The sequence below is a fragment of the Danio aesculapii genome, chromosome 14 (genome assembly GCF_903798145.1).
Source record: "Danio aesculapii chromosome 14, fDanAes4.1, whole genome shotgun sequence".
NCBI classification, from domain to species: domain Eukaryota; kingdom Metazoa; phylum Chordata; class Actinopteri; order Cypriniformes; family Danionidae; genus Danio; species Danio aesculapii.
This window is the reverse complement of record NC_079448.1, coordinates 36775801-36798624: the sequence shown is the minus strand read 5'-3', so window position 1 is coordinate 36798624 and position 22824 is coordinate 36775801. Positions and strand designations below refer to the sequence as shown.

Here is a 22824-nt window from a genome sequence, read left to right as displayed (position 1 = left end):
GGCTAGAGGTTATGGTTTTTAGCCTCCTTGTTAGAGCAAACGACTTCCATACAAAGAATCAGCGGTTCGATCCCAGCTCAGACTGAGCTGGGTGCAATAGGATCAATGGGTTACACATGGGGGCTTGTCTGGGATGGGAGCGAGGTTTAGGGGGGAGAGTGTAACAGAGGCCAGCTAGCAAAGTGCTATGCAGGTAATCCTCACTCCTTGTTAGAGCAAACGACTCCCATGCAAAAAATCGCCGGTTCGATCCCAGCTCAGACCAAGCTGGGTGCAGTAGGACCAGTGGGTTACACATGGGGGCTCGTTCGGGATGGGAGCGAGGTTTAGGGGGGTGAGTGTAACGGAAGTCAGCTAGCGAAGTGCTATGCAGGTAAACCTTACTCCTCTGACCTCTAAAGGTGCTCTAGCGACAGACGCTAGAGGCTATGGTCTTTAGCCTCCTTGTTAGAGAAACCAACTCCTATACAAAGAATCGCCGATTCAATCCCAGCTCAGATTGGGCTGAATGCAGTCGGACCAGGTAGTGATTCATCAGATAGTTCATATTTAAATCAATGGAGATACAGAAATGTCTTGTTTAAATATTTTTCAGTTGTGAAAATATATCTAAAAGTGTTTTGCAATTTTGGGATGAACTATTGTAACACATCAACCTGAAAAGTAACACAATCTGTCATGCAAACTTTAAAAATGAGCCAAACCCTTTAAAAAGCTGCCAATATTCAGTTCAATAAAGATCGACTTTGATTTAGCTTGGTTCAGTTACTGAGTGAAGTTAATTATTACATATAAAACAAAAACAAGTGTCATTTAAAAGTGTCGTTTAGACCAGTGTTTCTCAACCACGTTCCTGGAAGACCACCAGCACTGCACGTCTCCTTAACCAAAACCACCTGATTCAGATCATCAGCTCATTAACAGAGACTGAAAGACCTGTAATGTTTGTGACAGACAAAGGAGACATCCAAAACATGCAGTTTTGGTGGTCCTCCATGAACGTTGTTAAGAAACACTGGTTTAGACCCCAACCAATAAAAAAACACCTCATGACATTCTTTGCTCTTCTGAACACAAAACAAAATATGTTGAGGATCATTTAAACTGCATAGTGTAAAATGCAATGGGGACCTGACATTTTACACCATTAATGTGCTTCACAGTTTCAATCATTGTGTTCCAGCAAACGTGCCTCCAGCTCATCCTGTGTTGTTGACATTGTCATCGCCTGTCACCATTGCTGTTTTTTGCAGTCCTGCTCATTGCATTTGAGCATTGTGTGTGAGTGAGTGTGTGTGTATCTGTCCTGTGTCCCTCTCCTCAGGCAAAAATGGACAACGAGATCCTTGATTACAAAGACTTGGCAGCGCTGCCTAAGGTTAAAGCCATTTATGAAGTGCAGAGACCAGACTTCTGGTCCTATGAGTCGAGTCACAGATACTGCTCCGATGACAGGCTAGAGCGCCTCAGCTATGGGGAGGTACAGGACCACTAGAGCCCCATCGCGTCCACTGTTAGCATGTCTCCCCCCTGTTGCTGAATCACCTGGTCTTAGCTGAGCTTAGCATAGCTTTTTGTCTGCGTTTTTTCATCTGTCGCATTTGTTGGCTGGCTGTGTGGCTATGTTTGTGCGTTTCTCCCACTGTTAACAGTCAATTAGCTCATTTCCACTGCATGGTGTGGCTCAGTACAGTTCAGTGTGACTCGTTTTCAGATGGAAATTCCACTTTGTGCTGTATCTGGTATCTGCATTGTAAAAATAATGTAATGACAACAAATATTTTTATGTTTTTTTTTACCTATTTAATATGAGCTAACCAGGTTTCAAGCAAATTTTTTGAGTTATACAAAGTTTAACTTAATATTTTTGATTGATGTGAGTTGAGGTGACTAGAAAAGTCCAAAGTTTAAAGCAGCAAGAATTTTTTTACAGTATGGTTTTAAAGTGAGCTGTATCATTATTAAAATCTGATGTGTAAACTTCAGATCAGTTGTGTATTGTCTGCACATAGTACATGGATATATTTTTATATGCTGTATGCTGAATTTGGTTATTATGGAACAATCTTCATCCATTAAGCCATGTTAAACATTTATCATGTTAAACCATTGTCATATTAAACTTTAAGCATGCAAAATATGTTCGGGCGCTGCTGCAAAGGAGCAGAATAAAACAGGATGATGTGACAAATTAATACCTTTACCTTTAGGCTTTGTATTGGTTTCGTGAATTTACTGATTCAAATTCACAGATCCGAGTTTACCAAACTTGAACCTTGCTATCCAGACAGTTGCCAAATTTCTTCACACAGGCTTTGTGTTTCTGGTCTGATGCAGTTATTGGTGACTTTTTTTGACCACGATTTTGCTTTACACTCAAAATCTAACTTTTGCTGATTGTTCAAACTACTTATTTAAAGTGAGTGGAAACCAAACAATTCTTAAGTTTTCTGGGGGACAACTTAATTCAGGGGTCTCAAACTGCCAGCCCACGGCAGTTTCTCTCAGAGTGCGGTCGAGAGTAACGTACATGCAGATTATTTCTGGGGCTGATTTAAATGTTGAAATATATGTCCGTAAGTGCTCTATTTTTACTAAAGCTCTATTTTTGTAAATATTCAAGGGTCATTTGATTTTAATCAGTTTTATACTGCCTGTATTTCGTTGTACAAACACCTCTCCATGGCTTACACGTTATGCTGGTGGTGTAAATAGGATCATTTTGCTAATATTCAATTTAAATGGTCTCAGTAATAGATTTTCCTAATATGCATATTAAGATTTGTATAAAGTGCATAAGTAAAATTTTACTGCTGGCTGAATTGAGCATGTTAAAGTAAATGTGGATATGTACATACTCATCCTCTCTTTGTTGCAGTTTTACAAAAAACAATGATATTGAGAGAAACAATTGCCAGTAAAGTCAAACGCTTACGCTATCTGTCAAACTATTACATAACTATAAACAGTGCATGCTTTTACATTTTTAAAATGTGGGGGACAACTGCACACTGCCTTTTTAGTTGACTTTTTTGTAATTTAGAATAGAGCAGTGCACTGCGGTTATTTTATGTTGCTAGGCAACTACAAAAACAACCTTCAAATCAGCTGTCCTGTCACAACAGAAGGCTGCCTTTCAATCCATTTGATTGGACAGTGCAAAAACACATTGACGTTTACTATTTATTTGCTTATTTATTTTTTGCTTCAAGTACTAAGAGCACTCTAACAAAAAACACAGGTACAGCCAGGGATTAAAATGAAAGCAGCACAGGGTGCAGAAACAGCACACAAAACAGTCACTGCCAATATTAAACAACAATAAGGCGCCAAAAAATGCCGTTAAATTTTAAAATGGTGGTGTCATGGTCAATAGACAAGTGGCAGACGTTCCTCCAGTTGGCAGCTGAGAAACAGTTTTAGTGATGCATGGGGCAAACACGAGTAAAAGAGTAAAAATTAAATAAAAAATCTGTCACTCAGCTCTTGGAAATGAATGTCTACCAGAGAATCTACAAACCTGTATATCTACAATCCCACCCTCTTTGAGGCAGTACTAAACCACAGTGGAAGAGCAAACTGAGTAATGTAAAAAACAAAATAAGTCTTCTGAACAGAGCTGAGTAATACCATGGAGTGGAAAACCAGCTAATATGGGTGTCCTTAGTTCACTTTTGGGAAGCTTTCTGAAAAATTCTAGCGATTTGTGTGATGTCGCTTTAAGGGATAGTTCATGTCAAAATTGGTGGCATCGTTTACTCACTCTCTTGTTGTTGCAAACCTGCAAGATGGTTACCTGAAAATCAACGATCACATGAAAACATAAAGGGGAGTAAACGATGACTGGATCTTCATTTTTGTGTGAACTATCTCCTGAATTTCTGCTTGCTCCGGGGAAATATTGAGTTTTACAGGAGGCATAAGGAGGGTTAATCTGACCACAGTGGCTCCTTCAACTGCGTTACCTTTTTCTTCTCACTCCACATACTGTATATAGATTTCATGAGATTAAAGGTTTTTAACTGATGTATTGTTATTCTAAATTCTCCTTCTTTTGGTTTTGTCTCCACAGTCCTTGGGCACACTCTCCCCTTATTCTCAGGTAGACATTTTGATTTTTGGGAAAGTACTCTGCATGTCTATATACAGTTGAGGTCAAAATTATTAGACCCCCTGTGGGATTTTCATTCTTTTTTAAATATTTCCCAAGTGCTGTTTAACAGAGAGAATATATTTTAACACATTTTTAAACGTTATAGGTTCTGATAAATCATTTCTTTTGTCTATGCTAACAGTATATAATATTTGGTATCACATTATTTTGATGGTCCCTTTAATGCATTTTGTTGAATTTAAGTTAGATTGCATCTACATGTCAACTAATTCTCATTAGATTATAACAAGGCTGTTAGGTTGAGGTTAGGGTTAGGTTTAGTGTAAGTTGACATGTACTTGCAAAGTATCTTACAGTCATGTAAGTAGTATGTCTGTTGAAGGAGGAGTAACAACAGAAAGCAGACAGTCTACTAATACTCAAATGAGAAGTAATTGGCATGTAGTTGCATTGCAACCTTTAGTCAACAAAAACTGCAATAGGGAGCATCAAAATTAAGTCTTACCTAATATTTTACAAGTTATTTTGCAATATACTTGTATTCAGCTTATGAAAGTGCAATTTGGAGAAATAACTATGTTAATTAGATATACAGTACATAGCTATTGGATAACAGTGGTTTGTTAAGAGAATATTGATCTTGAAAATTATTAGAAAAATTAAACGAAACGCTTTTAATACCATCAAACTATAAGACATAAGACTTTCTCCAGAAAAAAAAATATTCAAAATACTGTGAAACATTTCTTTCTCTGTTAAAAGGTCTTGGGAAAAGTCACAGGAGTGTTAAAATGTTGTGTATGTATGCATGTTGAAAATATTGCAGAAAATTATATTAGTAAGCCATTGCAAAAGTATCTTTGAACGTCATTTTACTGTGACAAGAATATGTTTGTCCATCTTTTATTATATTTATATTTTTGTTTATATAAATTTGTAAAGTTTTAGTAATTTAGTTTTTGTATTACTGTTTGTCTGTATAGTTATAATTAACTTTTCTGTTTTTATTTACATAATTTTTATTGATTGATTTTTTTGTTAGGAGTTCAGATATGCTTGCCAATGTATTTTCTATGTATCAATATGTCAGTGAATAAGGTCTAATCCAGGGGTCAGGAACCTTTTTTCAGCAAAGAGCCATTTCTGATTTTTTTTTTATCAAATGTATTTTTTAAGAGCCATTTCGGGTGTGTGTATTTAACAAAACCTTTAATTATTTATACACAAAACCTTTATTTATGTTAATGCACAACTTAAAAATAAAAAATATGTTGCATCACAATTTATGAAGAAAGGATTTATAGATTTTTTTTCTTTTTGTCATCGCCACGCATGAATGATGTTTGAATTTATGTGCGTGAGGTTACCATAAAATGTAAGTTGCTTGCCTTTTACTGGTGTCGCGATTCAAGTTAAACCACATCATCACATATATTAAAAAGTCCTGTTATTGTAAACTGAGTACTTATTCATTTTGCTGTAGAAAATACAATAAAATGGAATTGTAATTGTACTTTCAATAGAAAACTGATTTCTATAGTGACAGTTATCATTTTTTAAACTATAAAATATTATTGAAGAGAGACCGCTGGAGAGCCACATAGTTTTGGTCAAAGAGCCACATGTGGCTTCCGAGCCATAGGTTCCCTACCTCTGGTCTAATCACTTACCTTATGTCATTGGAAATACATTTTGCAGTCAAATTTTTAATGTGTTGAATAGGCTGCCCTGATAAATTACAAAAAATGAATATATATATATATATATAAAAAATCTAAATGCATTGAATTACCTTTGGTTTTATTTTTTTTTTTTATTGAGGCAAGAATTATGAAGAGTTATATTTATGAATAATGAGATCTGAGATTTTTTTTTTGTGTGTAGGACATGTATGATAGTATGGACATACGGATGAGGAGATCCTCCAGTCCGGGGTACATCGACTCACCCACCTACAGCAGACAGGGCATGTCTCCCATCATGCCTCGCTCTCCACAGCACTACTACAGATATGGTGAGCACACAACAGCATACTCCCTGAAAACACTCGCTCATCCCTGATTCATGCTGGAGTCAAGCAGCTCACAACTTCATGAAGCTGATTAGCATTTCTTGCTGGTGAACAACATATAGTGGATCTGCACTAACCAGCTTGAACAGCACACTAATGTGAGCTGGTCATTTCAACAGGAATGGCTTGAGGACTTTATTGAATATGCAGTATATTGGAAAATATGCTGTATGTATATCTTGGTTTGCAATCTTGTAAACGTGTGGTTTGCACTGCAATCATAGCTGATTTGGTGAGTATTAATTTAAATGCCAACAAAATATTTGTTAAAAAGTAAAACTTTTAAACTGACTAGTCTTCTTTTATATTATTTATTAAGATTAAGATTTTTTTAGGTTTTGTGCTTTTAGTACTTCAAATTTAGTGTTATTTTAGTATCATTAAGTATTAAAGTAATGTCGTTTTTTATTATCTTTAAATTTTTTCATAGTTTCTCGCTTCATTTCCATAACTTTTTAATTTAAATTTAAATTGGTAAAGGAGAATTTCTTGGCAACTAGCTGAAATTAAATACATTTACTTTTTTAAATATGTTTATACTATATTTTTATACATATTTTATAAGTTTACTTTGAAATAACAGAAATTATTTTTGTTTTTGGTTTAGGTTTTAGTAAATTTTGTACTTCCACCTTGTTGTTTTAGTATCATTAACTAAATATACTTTAGAAAAAATTGATAAAATTATTGTAATTATTTTTGTCATTTTTGTTTTAGATTTTGAAAGAGTTAATGATTTAATTATTTTTTTAAGTATTGTTTAAACATGTCTACATATTTTTCTACTTTAATTTTTAGCTTTTATTGTCATTTGATCATAATAACGAAAATTGCTTTGTAAACTAGAAGAATAAATACACTTTTTTATGTTTGTTATTTAACATTTTTCTATTTTAGATGAGAAAAATCATTTTAGTTAAATGATATTTGTTTTAGTTAACTTAATGGCTGTTTCTCAATATGCGTTCTTCAGCATTCTTGTGTCCTCGGTTTCTTGTGTAACATCGTCATCAACTACCAAAGTTCAGTTCCAAAACTCAAGACCGCAAGAACAGAAGACAGGTGAAAGTTCCTTGATATCGAGGATGCATCGATGCAGACTTGAGTACCGAACTCACTCTAGAAGTCCTTTGCGACTGGATGTGGGAAGTAAAGTATTTTATATAGATTATATATTAAAGTTCAGAGATATAACTTATTTATCTCAGGAGTTTCCCTTAATGAAATGGTCCAAGTAAACATTACCATGAAAAAGTTTATAAAGGCATAAACACATTAAGGGTGTTTATTTGTTGAAATTCGTATTAAAATCTGCTTTATTTAAATTGTGCAACGTATATTTGTAAAGTCTTTATGCAATATATTGTAAATAGGGGGAAACAATAAATTGTTGTATGAATGCTGTAATGTTTAAATAATTTTTCGTTAAAAACACATGAAGGTCATTTGATCATCAGGAAGAACGCAACATCTCATTTCTCAGTGGATGCGTTCTCTGTTCTCGCTGTCTCTCGAGTTCTTTCTTCCGAGGTGACCCGACAAGACTGGTCTCCAAAAGAACGCAAGTCCGTTCTCTGTGTTCTTGTAATTGAGAAACAGCCAATATGTTTTTTAACAGTCAAATCAGATTTATTTCAGTTGTGCGCCAAGGCCAAAATGTGTTTTATTTTATATTTAATCTTAATTTCAATAACTGAATATATTTTATGCAACAATAATTGCATTAGATTGTGTGTCATTCAAAACAATTTTAATAACTTCATTAAATTTTTATACTAACTTTTTGGGTGGCAAGCTTAACAGATGAATCAATTCTGGAATTATACCATTTTACATTTCCCAGTACTTTTATGTTTAAAACTAAAACTATTAAAAGCATTTTCCATTAACTCAAATCAAACAAGATCACAATATTTTTTATTTTATTTATTTTATTTTATTTTTATTTTGCTTTATTTTATTTAATTTGTTTGTTTATTAATTAGTTAATTAATTAATTTTTAAATTATAATTATTTATTTATTTATCCATTTATTTATTTAAATTTAAGTGTAAGAAATGTTAGGCTGTTATTAGGGGGCGTGTCCCACCATTCCACCCACATCTTATCCTCTGCACCTGTCTGTCTGGCACAGTATGTCTTTTCCTCAGTTTAGAAATGCATACTGTCCCTGCCTGGCTAACCTTGGATCATTGATCAGATGATTCACACCGGTGTGTTGATGATGACTGAGTGTGTGTGTGTGTGTGTGTGTGTGTGTGTGTGTGTTAGGAAGTGTGCACTCATGCTCTGCTTCTGTTACTGTCATTGGCTTGGGGCTTTCGCTACAGGCACTGAGAGTGGCAGAAGTTCACCCTATTACAGTCAGCTAGACGCCCGGTCCAGCACGCCCACCACAAACCAAGCTCCCAAGCATTTCCATCTGCCAGGTAGGCCAGGCCTCGACATTCACCTCATCGGCTGCTGCCATCACTTTCATATTCATCCCGCACTATAATTCAGCATAAATTTAAACCATAATTAAAGGGGACATATTATGTATCTTTTTTCTCTTTCAAATAAATCGCTGGTGTCCTTAAGATGTCTGTGAGGTTTCAGGATGAAGCAACACAGATCATTTATTATAGCTTGTATCCCTTTAAATGCAAATGAGCAGCTGCTTTTTCTAGAAGTGTTATTCTGACACTCCAGAAACAACAAAACAAGTGAGTCTCACACAGCTAAAATGTAATAACCAATAGTTCGGAAACATTTTAGGAATGCAGGATATATCGGCAATATATATCGGTCCAATAAAAATGTTTTATTGATATCTTTATGCTGATAAATTATGTATTATTTCCGATGGTTGAACCACTTCACATGCTTGCTGGCCTCTAGTTTTTATTATTTTCATTTAGCAATAGATTTTATTTTTAAAAGAATGTTGGCCATAGAAATGAATAATTAATTAGTTAAGTTCAGTTAATATAAAGTTAATTAAGATCAGTGCAAACTTTTCTCAAATTAAGCTTTTAAAATAAAAACAGGTGTTCATTGTATGTGTGTGCTTTTTGCTTTTGTAATCATACACAAATATTTGAAAAACATCAAATACTATAATAACAAATGCTGGAATAGTTTGTGGTTCATTCCGCTGTGGTGACCTCTGATAAATCAGAGACTAAGCCGAAGGAAAATGAATGAGTGAAAGTGGATTAAACATGAAACAGTTAAGTTGTCCTTCCCAAAAAAATATCAAGAATTGTGATGATTTAGCTCATTTTGAGAAAGCAGTTAAAATAAGCAGCAAAAAGATTTTTTTTTAAAGTGTAAATATTGCCTATTGGTCTCCAAATCCCAAAATACTATATAGATCAGTTATTTGTTTTGGTTAAAAAAAATACATATTGGTGCATTCCTAAAATTGACATAATTGTTCTGGCTATGAAGTTGAACAGACCCCCATTAGTGAAGCAGTAAAATATACAATATATACACGACTTTACAGAAATTTATCAGCATATTTCTTCAAATATGAAATTCTACCACAATGTTCTCAGGCCCTGTCTAATATGTTTTAGTTTTAAAACGCATAAGTTTTGCTACCGTTTCGCTTTCCATCCACGCTACTCTGGAGTTTTTGAGCCCTGATAATGGAGCATTTTGGAAACGCTGAAGAGGCCATTTTGGTTTTAAAAAGCTACTGCTCCATGTCAGTGTGGATCGGGAAAAACGGAGACATCTGAAAACAGAGGCGTGGCTATCTGATTGGGGCTTCTCCCTCAGTATTAAGTGCACAAATCTCAGTCTAGCATGCTTTTCTTGTAAGTTCAGACTTCGCAAGTTTGATATGGGAAACAAACTCCCCAGTACACGTCGGGTGAATCTTCAAAGGAACAGTGCAATTTATAAAGTCATTCGCATCCTGCTACGTTCTTTCACTATCTTAACAATAAAAATATTTTAATTTTGATATTAACTTAACAGACACCAAAAATGTTGAGGCATCATGTAGCTACATATTTATATACCAGTCATCTTCACTATACGCATATTTATAACAAAACTGAGCCTATAACATAACTGCATCCTTTAATTTTCATTGAAAAATATGAAACATATCCTGTCTTTTGCCAAGTATCAGTTTTAATAATCAATAATGGCAATTAATAATACAATAAGTTTATACATTATAGGAAATGAGAACGCCAAAATGCGGTACTGTACGGTTCGGTACGGGTCACCTTTATCAGGTTTGTCATGGTACCCTGTTGGTGGGCGTGGTGTTAGAGACGGAAAGTTGCAGTCGACATCATTTTCTCTTGAAGTTCACATATCATATGAGAAGCACTTCTTACTAAACAAATGCTTTGTATACATAAATACTTATGTATAAATAAATGTTTATTACTAACCTTTCTATAAAAAGGATTTGATTATAGCTGCAGATCAATAATAATCTGAAATAGGCCTAATTTAATGTTCTGATTACAGCTCTACCCCAGATTATAGCACTTAAGCAAGAAAATGGCGAGATGTTGATAATATGTCCCCTCTAATGGATCAAAGTCTCTGTAACTGTTCAGTCAGTCTATACTATACATCTATAGTATGGTTCTACTCCATTTTTGTACCCTTTTTTGTGTTTTCACCGTTCCACTCTCCTCCACCGTACCCCGAAGGTCCCTGGAAGCCTGAAGAGGAAGTAGAAAAATAGCATTTCCTGCCTTTGCTTTCTTCTGCCTGTCACTGACATCTCCAAGCTTTATTTCTAATCTTTTCCTTTCTTCTCAGCCACAGGGGAGCCCAACATCTACAGGAAGCCTCCCATCTATAAGAGACATGGTATAGTGCGCCCGGCCTGCCCTGGCCTGTCTTTGCTCTCGCTCGGTCCTGAGGCTGTGTGGGCTCATGGGAAAGATGTGTCTGATTAGTTTTAGTGTCCTGCAAAAAATCATTTAGTCTAAAACAAGAAGTAGTGAGCAAATAGAGCTCATAATATATTTCTAGAGGATTTGGTTGGCAGAGAGAAAGTATGTACACATTTTAGAAGTTGCGTCATACAGTTGGACGAAAAAGTATTTGTAGTAGCTTCATAAATATACAGTCCTTGAATTCAATCTGATCTCTTTCTCTTTTTTTTTTGCTGTGAATCACAACAATAGGTGAATCTGCTTAAACAAGTACTACAGAAAGTATTATTAGAGTTGGCAGAGTTAATCTCAAACATCAGTATCAATGCTGGTCAAGGCATTTTTTATACTGATCTATATAAATCTACATAAAGCCGAACGTTTACTTTACATCAGCTGTCATGCAGGTGTTATAAGTGAAGACTGCAATTTGTGACAGGAATACACAGTTAAAAATGAGTGTGGAAAGAAATAGGAACAAAGCTTCATTCATTACTATACTGTAAACCCTAATAAGTTGAGACTACTCAAATGATTTGAGGAAAGTGATTCTCTCAATTTGTTTGAGTAATGGGAAATCGACAACTCAATTAATTAAGTTGACCAAATGAGGTCTCTTCGTTGAATTAACCTAAATGTTTAATTACAGATAACTTTAAAAGGGCTAAAAGACTAACTTCCAAAATTTTCAGCTTTTATATTGTTTACTTACTCACAGGGCCGTTTATATATAAGTCACACCATGTTGGTGTTTTGTAACATCTAATTTTTACGAGGTGGGTCGTTAGCCCATCGCTCAACCCTCAAACTGGAGGACCAGGAAATACACTAGGGACGGTTTAGCTGACCCAATTCACCTATAGCGCATGTCTTTAGACTTGGAAACCGGAGCACCCGGAGGAAGCCCACGCGAATATAGGAAGAACATGTAAACTCCACACAGAAATGGCAACTGGCCCAGCCGAGACTCGAACCAGCGACCTTCTTGCTGTGAGGCAACAGAACTACTCGCTGTGCCACCGTGTAACCCCTGTGTGTATTTCAATTAAGAAAAATGTATATCAGCATTTAAATATCTTAATAATTTAGCTTTTCTCTTTCGTCAGATGGGTTCAGGTAGTGCCTCTGTCCTGCTGCACTTCAGCAAAATTCAGCATCACAAGCAAAATGACCACCTTGTGTCCAATAACATATATCACGGCTGTCAAGGCAGAATTTCAAGCGCAACTGGTCATTTTAAACAGAGACATGGTGAATCGTTTAAAGACATTAAATTGTTTAGTTCAGAGATCTTAAAAAGTTTTTTGCTGCCTAATGAGTAAGTTAAACACACCTCTTTAAGTTTTGATGCCAAAACTTGGCATTTTAAGTAATGTCCAGTTGTATTAACTTAATATATTTAGGTAATGACAACAGCGGGGTTTACAGTGTACCAGTTTGATATGGCACCAAAAAGCTAAATTGAACATATTATAAATATATTTTAATCATTGGCCATTGGATTTATAATCTTACAAATCACAATCTTATAAATAATTATAATAAAAGAGTAAAAAATATTTACTTATATAATAAATATAATATGTAGTGATCCTACACTAACCTAAACTGTTTGTATAATTAGACAAAACAATTAAATCGGTATAATTTTGTAAAATAGTTATACAACTACACAAATGCATTTTAATGAATTGCTGAGCTGTGTATGTACTTGTCAGCATATACATTTTATTGATTTTAATAAACTTAAAGTATAAACTTTAGACCTACAAAACAGTTAGCTGAAATCTTTTTTTCTCCACTGATTCGCCACTTTTCTCCACTGTTGATCAGATCAAATTTTATGACCAGTTTATACAGATACCCATGTGGAAGAATTCAAATGCTTTTTCCTGCAGCTGTATGAATCAAGGCCCTGATATACAGTATTTTGTTAATGCTGTTATTATGCGGGTTCTTTTTTGTCCTCAACTTTGCTTTATTTCTCCTAACAAGATTGAAATTTGCACAAGTATGATATTAAAGATGTAGATTGAATGTCAAATTAACCCTTAGATCCATGGAGTGGATCTTTATTCATTATGAACAATATTGCAAGAAAGCACATTTGAAGGTGCAGTATGTAAGTTTTTGACTTTTAAATTATAAAAATAACATAACATGTTTGCCGATATTTAAGAAACATGCTAAGTGAGCATATTTGCTTATCTGAAAAGCAATGCTAAAGTCAGTTATTCTCCTTTGAAAATGTGCATTCCGTGTCAGAGTGTCTGTCTTTGTTTTGGTCTCTATGACCAGCCCACTGCCATCTTAACCAATTATATTTCAGCACTCTAATTGCACTCAATTATATTTCACACCAAACATTCACTGTAATATTTTATTTTCAAGATTTGAGGTAAACTATCTGCTGCTGCTTTCAGTATGGCAATAAATGTCACATACAATTGTATTCAAACTCACATTAGTAGCATTTAACACTAAATAAAGCATAACCAGTACCTGAGATGATTATTGTCATAGGATTTTATTCTGTTGTTCAGCCATGAGAAATTGAAATAGTTTCTAAAATAAACATTTCTGATGATGGTTAGGACAAAAACTCCTTTTAATATGGAAAATCATAGTCATCGGAGAAGGGGCCTAGTGAAAATGTCTTTTGATTTTGGAGTGCAGTACCAAGTTCAACCACTGTGTGTTAATCTTACATACTGCACCTTTAAAAATAATTGATTTCTAATATATTGTTTTAAGTGTATACGTAATATGAGACCTGTGGTATGTAATAATGTAACAGAATTCTCTTTCTGTGCAACAAAAATATCTGATGTTCTGATTCAGATATAATTATAGCAGCCATAAAACTAAATAGTATTATCACCAAAACTCAAAATGGTTTTATTGGCTTTATTGTAGAGCAATTACTGTATGCATTTAAATATACATGCCACTGTCTCTTGATGGTGGATTTGGTGAATAAGCTGGAAGTGATTTTAGACATTTGCAGCCTTTAGAAGTCCATTTATGTTAAATATAAAGGTCCATGTCATTAAAGACTGCAATGATGACCGGCGTTCATAAGCATTCATGCATTTAAGGGTTAAAAAGAAACTATGTACTATGAGTGGTGTTAAAATATTCCACTTGTGTATTTCACGCATCTTTTTACTCCTAAATAAAGATTTTAAAAGATGAGTATATCAGGGTCTTTAGGTGGAAACAGTTAAAAAGTTGTGCCCTCTGCTTAAGCATCCGAGTGCGTCCTGCTTTCCGTTCCTTGCATGACAGAAGAATGTAGAGCTGGCACGAGCGCATCCTTCCTTCCACAGGAGGGTGATGAAAAAAGGATGAGGCTTGCTGAGGCATGATTAAAGCTTGCCATGCACCCCTCTGCCGTAGATCAACTGGGAAGCGTCCGCATTAGATGCCACACTGAACGCCAAGTTAAGCTCAATCCTGTTGAGAAACCACTGTTAGGAAGGAAAAGCCTGTTTAAGCATGAAATGGTGGAGGGTGGAAGTCTAAACATGACCTACTCTGTTAATTCTTAAAGTGGTGACCATTTTGCTTCTCTAAAAGGATGGTCACACTGCACTTTTGTTTCATTTACCTTCCATGACAAGAAACCCAAGATCAAGACGATTTTGGTGCAAATGGACTATTTTCCCATTTCTGGGTTTCTCAGTAGCAGGACTTGTTGGGTAAACTTTGAGCGCAGTGAATGGGTATGAGTACAACATTTTTTTTTTACAGTCCTATTTGCTGAAATAATATAAGAAAAAACTTCATGATGGTGTTATCAAGACCTTGGGTGTAACGCATTCCACAGTAATGCTTTACTGTATTCTAATTACATTTTTGGGGAACACAGTAATGTAACAAGTTACATTTTAAATTTGTGTAATTTGATTTGAGTTACTTAAGTCGGTGTAATTGCTTTACTTGCGTTACAAATATAGATTTTAGAAAACAATATTGGCTTTTTTAAAATCATATTTTTCACTGCAATGTCAGTTAATGAGCATTCGCTTTTAAATAGCTGGAGAACACTAGCTGAAATAGCTGCTGCTGGTGAGAGTGGCTGCTTTTTCAAGTGGAAATACAGACATTACTTTTGGCTTGAACTCTAGCATGAGCACAGTTGTGAATACATTTACTGTAACATAGTGAATGGAAATCTTCAGGCAAATTCCGCTTGTTTATGTGCATATCTCTGTCTGTTCATTCATGAATTGACTATATCACACTTTTTCTGTCAAGTACATTGGTTAGAATCTTTTTCTAAATGCCATGAGCTCTAACCCTTTTACAAAATGATACAGTAGTAGTAATACATCTTTCCCTTAACTGCATGTTCTGTGTGCGTACTTATATGTGTATAATGGATATATAGTATATGTGCATTACAGGCTTGTTCCCATTACCAAACTATTATTGATATTTATCCTAAACTGAGTATTATGGAATATATAGAGTTCAATTTTGAGTATTTCATCTGGACTCAACTGTACTTGCATAAAATTCCTGGACCTAGTAAGCTTTTCATCCCATTTCCAATAGAAATATACTTTTTTATAATACAAAAAAAATCAAAACGTTCTCATATTTAACTTTATTATTATTACATTTTTTAAAGAATGTTGGCCCAGATGGAATCTATTGGCATTTTTAAAGTGTAATTTTAAGAGAACATTCTGAATTTAAACAGACATTGGCGTCAATTGATGTGCAGAATTGTGTGAATTACTATAATTATTTTTGTTCTAATCCTGCAGACGTTTTCTTCACAGTTCTGACTTTTTTTGGGGATAAAATCTATTAAGTTTGTGGATTGCGTTTAAGCATAATAAATGGTGTTGAATAAAGAGGAGAGCAGTAGACATTCAGTAGTTGCTGACAGCATCGAATTAGCTAAAATGTTTAAAAGACAAACACACAAGTGTCAGGGGATGTATAAAACTTTTGCGAATGATGGCGGTTCAAGGTCTTCAAAGCTTCTGGCTCCGAATCTGTGCGATCCTGCCAATTAGCGCAGACAATATACAACTGCTGAGATCTAGAGTGCATAAATGAGATGAATTTGCTTTGGAGATTTGCACAGAGCCGCACTAATACTGTAGATTTATTTACTGGCCAGCTCCGATTCTTGCACCGTTCATCAAGTTAACTCCGAGAAAGGTCAGAACCGTCTCTTTAGATCCGTTTATTTCTCATTTTTGTGTGTGGTCTAGTGTGTATTTGTGGTTCTCCTCATAATACAAGCCTGTAATGAACACTTTACAAGGAATCTTTTGCTACCCATATGGTGGATCAACGTGACTAAGCGAATAGTGTTATATTGTTGTATATGTTTTTAAAAGAAGAAATAAAAACATCATGCAAGTCATGTGTTTTTCAACCATATGGGTACCAATCTTAAAATCTCACTGAATACTCTTTGGGATGCAAATACTTCCTCCCTTATTCTTTTCTTTTTTTCCCTCTTGTTTTTTCCCCTTACCACCTTAAATACAATTCCCCCCACCTCTACTTTCCTCGGTCACCATTCACTCTGTAAGTATTCGCTCTCCCTGTGCACATCTGTTTGTCTGTTTGCCCATATATTTGTTCAATATCTAGTCCCTCTTTTGCATTCTGTCTAATCCCTGTGAAGTCCTTTTCCAGTAGGGACTGATAATTTGTGTGAGGCCTGTGTTTCAGTGTTTGTGTTGAATCTTCTCGTGTGTGTGTTTTTTTATATTGATGAGAGTTCAGTGAAGTTTCTATTTTTCGCTATAGATGTACTTTAAAGGCATTGTGTGTAATTTCTAATAATACACTACTCTAGTTATGAAGTCTTTTTGGTGCTTATTCAATGTTTTTTATTTACAGTATATGAGTGCAAATGCTTTGCATTGAGTGTTGTGGATTGTGTCACATGCAGTTACATTTGAGATTTCCTTGTTTGTTTCCAACTTTCTATCTTACATTATGAGGTCCCTTTAACACCTAACATTGATATGATTTTATATCTGTAAGGCACATATTGGTTTGCATATTGAAATACAATGTTTTTAGTTTATAGTTTTTCAGCAGACACACAAAGTCATAAGACATTAATATTAGGTTAGATGTAGGTCGCCAGCATCTATGGACAATGTTAATTTGACGTCCATTAACGACATGAAATGACGTTAATATTTGATTGATTTTAGGTTTCGTTGGAAAGTCCAACGTCGAGCTAACTTCTTAAACCAATGTCATATTGATGTCAAATACTTACATTTAGTCATGAGGTATAGCAACCATAATCCAACTTCTGATAGACGTCATATTATTAACGTCCACACAACGTCAAGCTGTATCATCATTAGATGTTGATATTTGGTTGTTTTTAGGTTGAGTTGGAAAGTAAACAAAATGCAACGTCTGTCCAACGTTAGACATTGACATCAACCCAATTTTCACAATGTCCAACGATGTTGGGTACAACGTCGATCTGACGTCATGTTGAGGTGCTGTGCCTGCTGGTTTACTAAAGAAATAAACACTAGAGAAAAGCATTTCTCTACATATTTGTACTCTGTTTGGCTATTCATTCATTATATTTTATTTAACCTGTTAGTGATACTCTTATTAAGTATTTGTTAATATAAATCGATCATAAAAGCAGTTATATGGATTGTTATATTTTAAAAACAGATTTTAGAAGGAATGAGTTGAATTAAGAACATATATAGTAGGTATATGTAGGTATACAGTATGAAGTCAAAATTATTCGCCCTCCTGTGAATTTTTTTTCTTTTTCAAATATTTCCAAAATGACGCTTAACAGAGCAATGGAATCTTTTACATTATTTTCTACAATATTTTTATCTTCTGGAAAAAGCCTTATTTGTTATATTTCAGCTAGAATAAAAGCATTTTTTAAGGTCAATATTATTAGCCCCCTTATGCTATTTTTTCCGATTGTCTACAGAAAAAAACATTGTTATACAATAACTTGCCTAAATACCCTAACTTGCCTAATTAAGTTAGTTAAGCTTTTAAATTGCACTTAAGCTAAATATTAGTATCTTGAAATATATCCAGTAAATTATTATGTACTGTCGTTGTCTAAGATAAAAGAAATCAGTTTTTTTAGAAATGTATTATATTTAGAAATGTGTTGAAATAATCTAAGCAGAAAAAAATCTAAACAGAAATTGAGGGGAAATATACAGGGGGTGCTAATAATTCAGGAGAGCTGACAATTCTGACTTCAACTATATCTATTAATTTGGATGTTGATTATTGTATTTAAAAATAACTGTACATCTGTATAGGTATTTTGCAGTTTTAGCTGGGATTTTTGTATTGGATGCACTAAACCCCTGATATCTTTAAAGTCAGATTGCATTAACAACAGTATTTCTGTAAGATCCAACAAAGATCCATTACCACAAAATAAAAATTTTGCATAAACTAAAGTGCAAGATGTATAGCTATTTATGAATAATCTGGTCTACTGTGTACCGTGTATGTATACTAGAACCAAACCATTTTAAATTGTCCTCAAATAAACAGAAACAAGACCGAAAATCCCATGTGCAGTTCAGTTGGACTTTTTCATTAAATATTGTTCTTCAAATAGACTGATAAAAGTAGGTCGTAATATATCCGTGGGTTCAATTGCACATGGTTTGGATTGTGCAATCTGTAAAAAACACATACTAATGTTAGGTGTAAAGAAGGCCTGGTTGTGCTACCATTTGTTGTTATATCACATAATTTTCCAGAGGTGTGATCCTGAAATTCATACTCTCCCTACAGACAATCACTGCAATCCAGCGACTAAGAGCAAGACCAGTGAGGACATTGTCCAGTCCTCCAAGTTCCCATCAGCCTACTCGCCTGAACACTACCAGCACTCAGAGTCTGATTACTCCTACTACACCAGCTCTCCTAAATGTGAGTGATAAATATATGCATTATCTTCAGAGACATGCTCAGTTCACTGCATATCAGCCCTTCACAATCAATCACATACAGAGATGCCAGTAAAGCCACTGATTGTAGAAATGGTCAGTATGACTAGGATTTACATCACATCTTTTTTTACATCACATCACATCACATCACATGAAAAAAGTCAACCTTGCAAAAGTATTCTTTCACACATTTGCTGTATAAATTAATAGTCTTTTATTCTTAATGTAAATGTAAGTGTTGAGTAATTTTTGCAGTGCAGTTTACTTTCCAATACACTATTTCAAGCACATTTTATTCTTGTAAACTTTTTTCAAACAATGTAATACTGAATTAGGAGACACAGTGGTTAACACTGTCGCCTCACACCAAGAAGGTCGCTGGTTTGAGTCCCGGCTGGGTCAGTTGGTATTTCTGTGTGGAGTTTGCAAGTTCTCCCTGTGTTCCCGTGGGTTTTCTCCACAGTCCAAAGACATGCGCTATAGGTGAATTAAATAAACTATAAAGGTGAATTGAATAAACTAAATTGCCCATAGTGTATGTGTGTGAATAAGTGTGCATGGATGTTTCCCTGTAATGGGTTGCAGCTGGAAGGGCATCAGCTGTGTAAAACATGCTGGATAAGTTGGCGGTTCATTCCGCTGCGGTGACCCCTGTTAAATAAAGGGATTAAGCCGAAGAAAAATTAATGAATGAATACTGAACTAAACCACACTTTAACAACACAGTAGAAAACAGTGAATGTGGTCCTCAAGCAAACACAGAGACCTCCTTAATACTTGACTATGTCAATGTGTCATTTTGCATAAAAATAAATTCCACATTTCATAAAATAAACAATCATGGAACGAAACCAAACACAAACCCAGTGTAAATACATAAAGTGTAATTTTTTAAAATACTTTGTTGAATGAAGGGAACACCAGTATCAGAAAGCTGAGTTGTTTTTACTTAAATGTCTTACTTTGATTTCCCTTAAACATAACAAAAAAGCTTTAATTTATACAAGCTTGAATTGAATCATTTATAATATGATTATATACCCCTCACACCAAAAAAAAAAAAGAAATATTTCTTCAGTGTTTAGTTGTTTTGTCGGAACCCAGGCTAAATTTCATCTAAAATTATTTGCAATTACAGAGATGTATTTTAAAGCACATTTTTGGTCTCCATTTACAGTAGATGCTCAAACTCTTGTGTTTTGTACTTCATCAAAACATGTTTTTTCCCCCCTCTCAGCTTTACGTGCTCCTCGGAGAAGATACTCTTCAGGTGGAGAGGAAGATGGCTGGAGTCATGGCCTTCAAAGAGTAAGCCAGAAACATCCTCTGCCCTCTAGTCACTAATTAAAGCTAGTGTTAATTAGATAATAAGTTAGTATGTGTCTGGTTTTGTTTATCAACCGTCAGCCATCACACTATACATCCCATCTGTCTGCAGAAAGTTTTGCATTTACATTGTTTACAATCATTAGGAGACGTTTCTCAATTTTTAGGTAATTTTTGTTTGTTTGTTCACAGTTTCAGCTCAAATCAAGTCTTTTTTTTTAAAATAACAAACATTTAAAAAGACCAAAATAACTTTATATTGATTTCATTGTAGTAGAAAATGATTCATATTTTGTCACATTTTTGTATACTTTGTATACTGAAAGGTTTTTATTTATATTTCAATAAAGTAAAACAAATATTATATTATTGTAATGCTTTAGCAATTACTGTCAAATTTAGATAGAAAGTGCGTCTATGCCTCTGTTTAAAAATGACCCCTATTATGCAATTATATTATTTTAAAGGTTCCTAATTTTTTTTCAAAAGTGTTTTTGTTCTTCTACACTGTAAAAATTGCTGTAAAATTTACAGTATTACTGACAATTTTGGTTGCTAGTGACACTGTAAAATTTACAAGCGCATTGTCAATTTTGCCAGTAATACTGTAAAAATTGCCAGTAATACTTTCAAATTTACACATGCACTGTAATTTAATAATTACAATTGCGCTGTAAAACAGAATACAGCAGAATTGTAATTGTTAATTGAGAGTGTGCTTGTTAATTTTACAGTATTACTGAATATTGTATATTTAACAGCAATTTTTACAGTGCAGAATAGGGTTGGGCTATGTCGATCAATTTGGCATCAATCATTTATTCATTTTCTTGTCAGCTTAGTCCCTTTATTAATCTGGGGTTGCCACAGCGGAATGAATCGCCAACTTATCCAGCATTTGTTTTAGGCAGCAAATGCCTTTCCAGCTGCAACCAGTCTCTGGGAAACATCCACACACACTCATTCACACTCATATACTACGGACAATTTAGCCTACCTACTTTACCTGTACCAAATGTCTTTGGACCAGAGCACCCGGAGGAAATCTACGCGAATGCAGGGAGAACATGCAAACTCCACACAGAAATGGCAACTGACCCAGCCGAGGCTTGAACCAGCGGCCTTCTTGCTGTGAGGCGACAGCACTACCTACTGCGCCACTGCATCGCCCAATTTGGCATCATACGATGTCTAATGTGAAACATCGCAATGGACGATGGCTTCGTCATTGTAGGCGGCGGTAAATTAATTAGTTATGAATAATTAATTAAGTCGGGCAGCACAGGGGCGCAGTGGGTAGCACAATCGCCTCACAGCAAGAAGGTTCTTCCCGTGTTTGCATGGGTTTTTCCTCCGGGTGCTCCAGTTTCCCTCACAAGTCCAAAGAACATGTGGTATAGGTGAATTGGGTAAGCTAAATTGTCCATAGCATATGTGTGTGAATGAGTGTGTATGGATGTTTTCCAGTGATAGGTTGCGGCTGGAGGGGCATCCGCTGCATAAAACATATACTGGATATATGCGACCCCTGATTAATAAAGAGACTAAGACTAATTTGTTTCACCGTTTCAACTACCTGACCCGCATGGTCTTTGTTTTACCCATAACCAAATCATATATTAATAAATATAAGTTACACACAAATTACCACCTGTTAAGCTCTTTTTCCGTGGGACTCTGGCATGAATAGGCAGAGTGATCTGTGTTGTATCTGACAGTATCTGAGGTTTTCACTAAAATTACTAAGTACAAGCGTGAAAGCGAAAGACTGAAGCAGTGTACTGACGCTGTGACACGTTACATAATAGATTTAAAAGACCGAATAGTCATTAGAAAGAGAAAAGATTAATTAAATATCACTACAACAACTATAGTGTTAAACTCTGGTGTTTTGTGCTCAAAGGACCTGCTGACTGCTGGAGCTCAGACGAGCTCAGACTGAACGCTGCAGCGCTTGACAGAGTGTGTGTGTTTGTGTGTGTGTGGTCAAGTGATGTGTGTTTTCAGCTGTATAGTGTGGAAGGAGGGCTTTTCAGCAATGCTACTGTAAAACGCCAGTGTGGAAGTGGATCATTTTCATTCTAAAATGCCATTTTAAAACTAAGATGTATTAGTGTAAACAGGTGTGTATTTTTCACAAGTGGGTTGCTGCTGCGATGGGGTGGGGCAGAAGATCGCGATTGCGGCTCAGCATCGTTATGTTTATCGGCGATGGACGATGGCATCGTCTATCGATCCAACCCTAGTGTAGAATTGCCTTACATGCATCCAAGGTTAAAAATGCTTTAATTTTCTCATAATAAACATTGAGATCTTTTCTCAAAGTATCTGAAATGATGCATTCATGGATCTGTTTAAGCTGTTTTATACTAATAAGAAGGTTTTAAGATCTAAAAACTTTTAGATTTTTATTGTATATGAAAAAAGATCAAAATAATTTAGATTTTTCAGTTCATAGGCCCCTTTAA

At 35.0% G+C, this 22824-nt stretch overlaps 1 protein-coding gene across 4 annotated transcripts in view; it reads left to right on the top strand.

The window, feature by feature from the left end:
* The window catches only part of ablim3 (actin binding LIM protein family, member 3), a 130821-nt gene that overhangs the window by 92789 nt on the left and 15208 nt on the right, over nt 1–22824 (top strand). For 2 of the 4 annotated variants that reach the window (XM_056471935.1, XM_056471936.1), the window contains exons 10-16: nt 1325–1480; nt 4073–4102; nt 5999–6128; nt 8517–8615; nt 10963–11013; nt 18891–19010; nt 20268–20338. In XM_056471935.1, coding sequence (XP_056327910.1) covers nt 1325–1480; nt 4073–4102; nt 5999–6128; nt 8517–8615; nt 10963–11013; nt 18891–19010; nt 20268–20338 — 657 coding nt within the window. Of the gene's footprint in view, nt 1–1324; nt 1481–4072; nt 4103–5998; nt 6129–8516; nt 8616–10962; nt 11014–18872; nt 19011–20267; nt 20339–22824 lie in introns of all 4 variants that reach the window. The other 2 variants (XM_056471938.1, XM_056471937.1) reach the window with 2 other exon arrangements.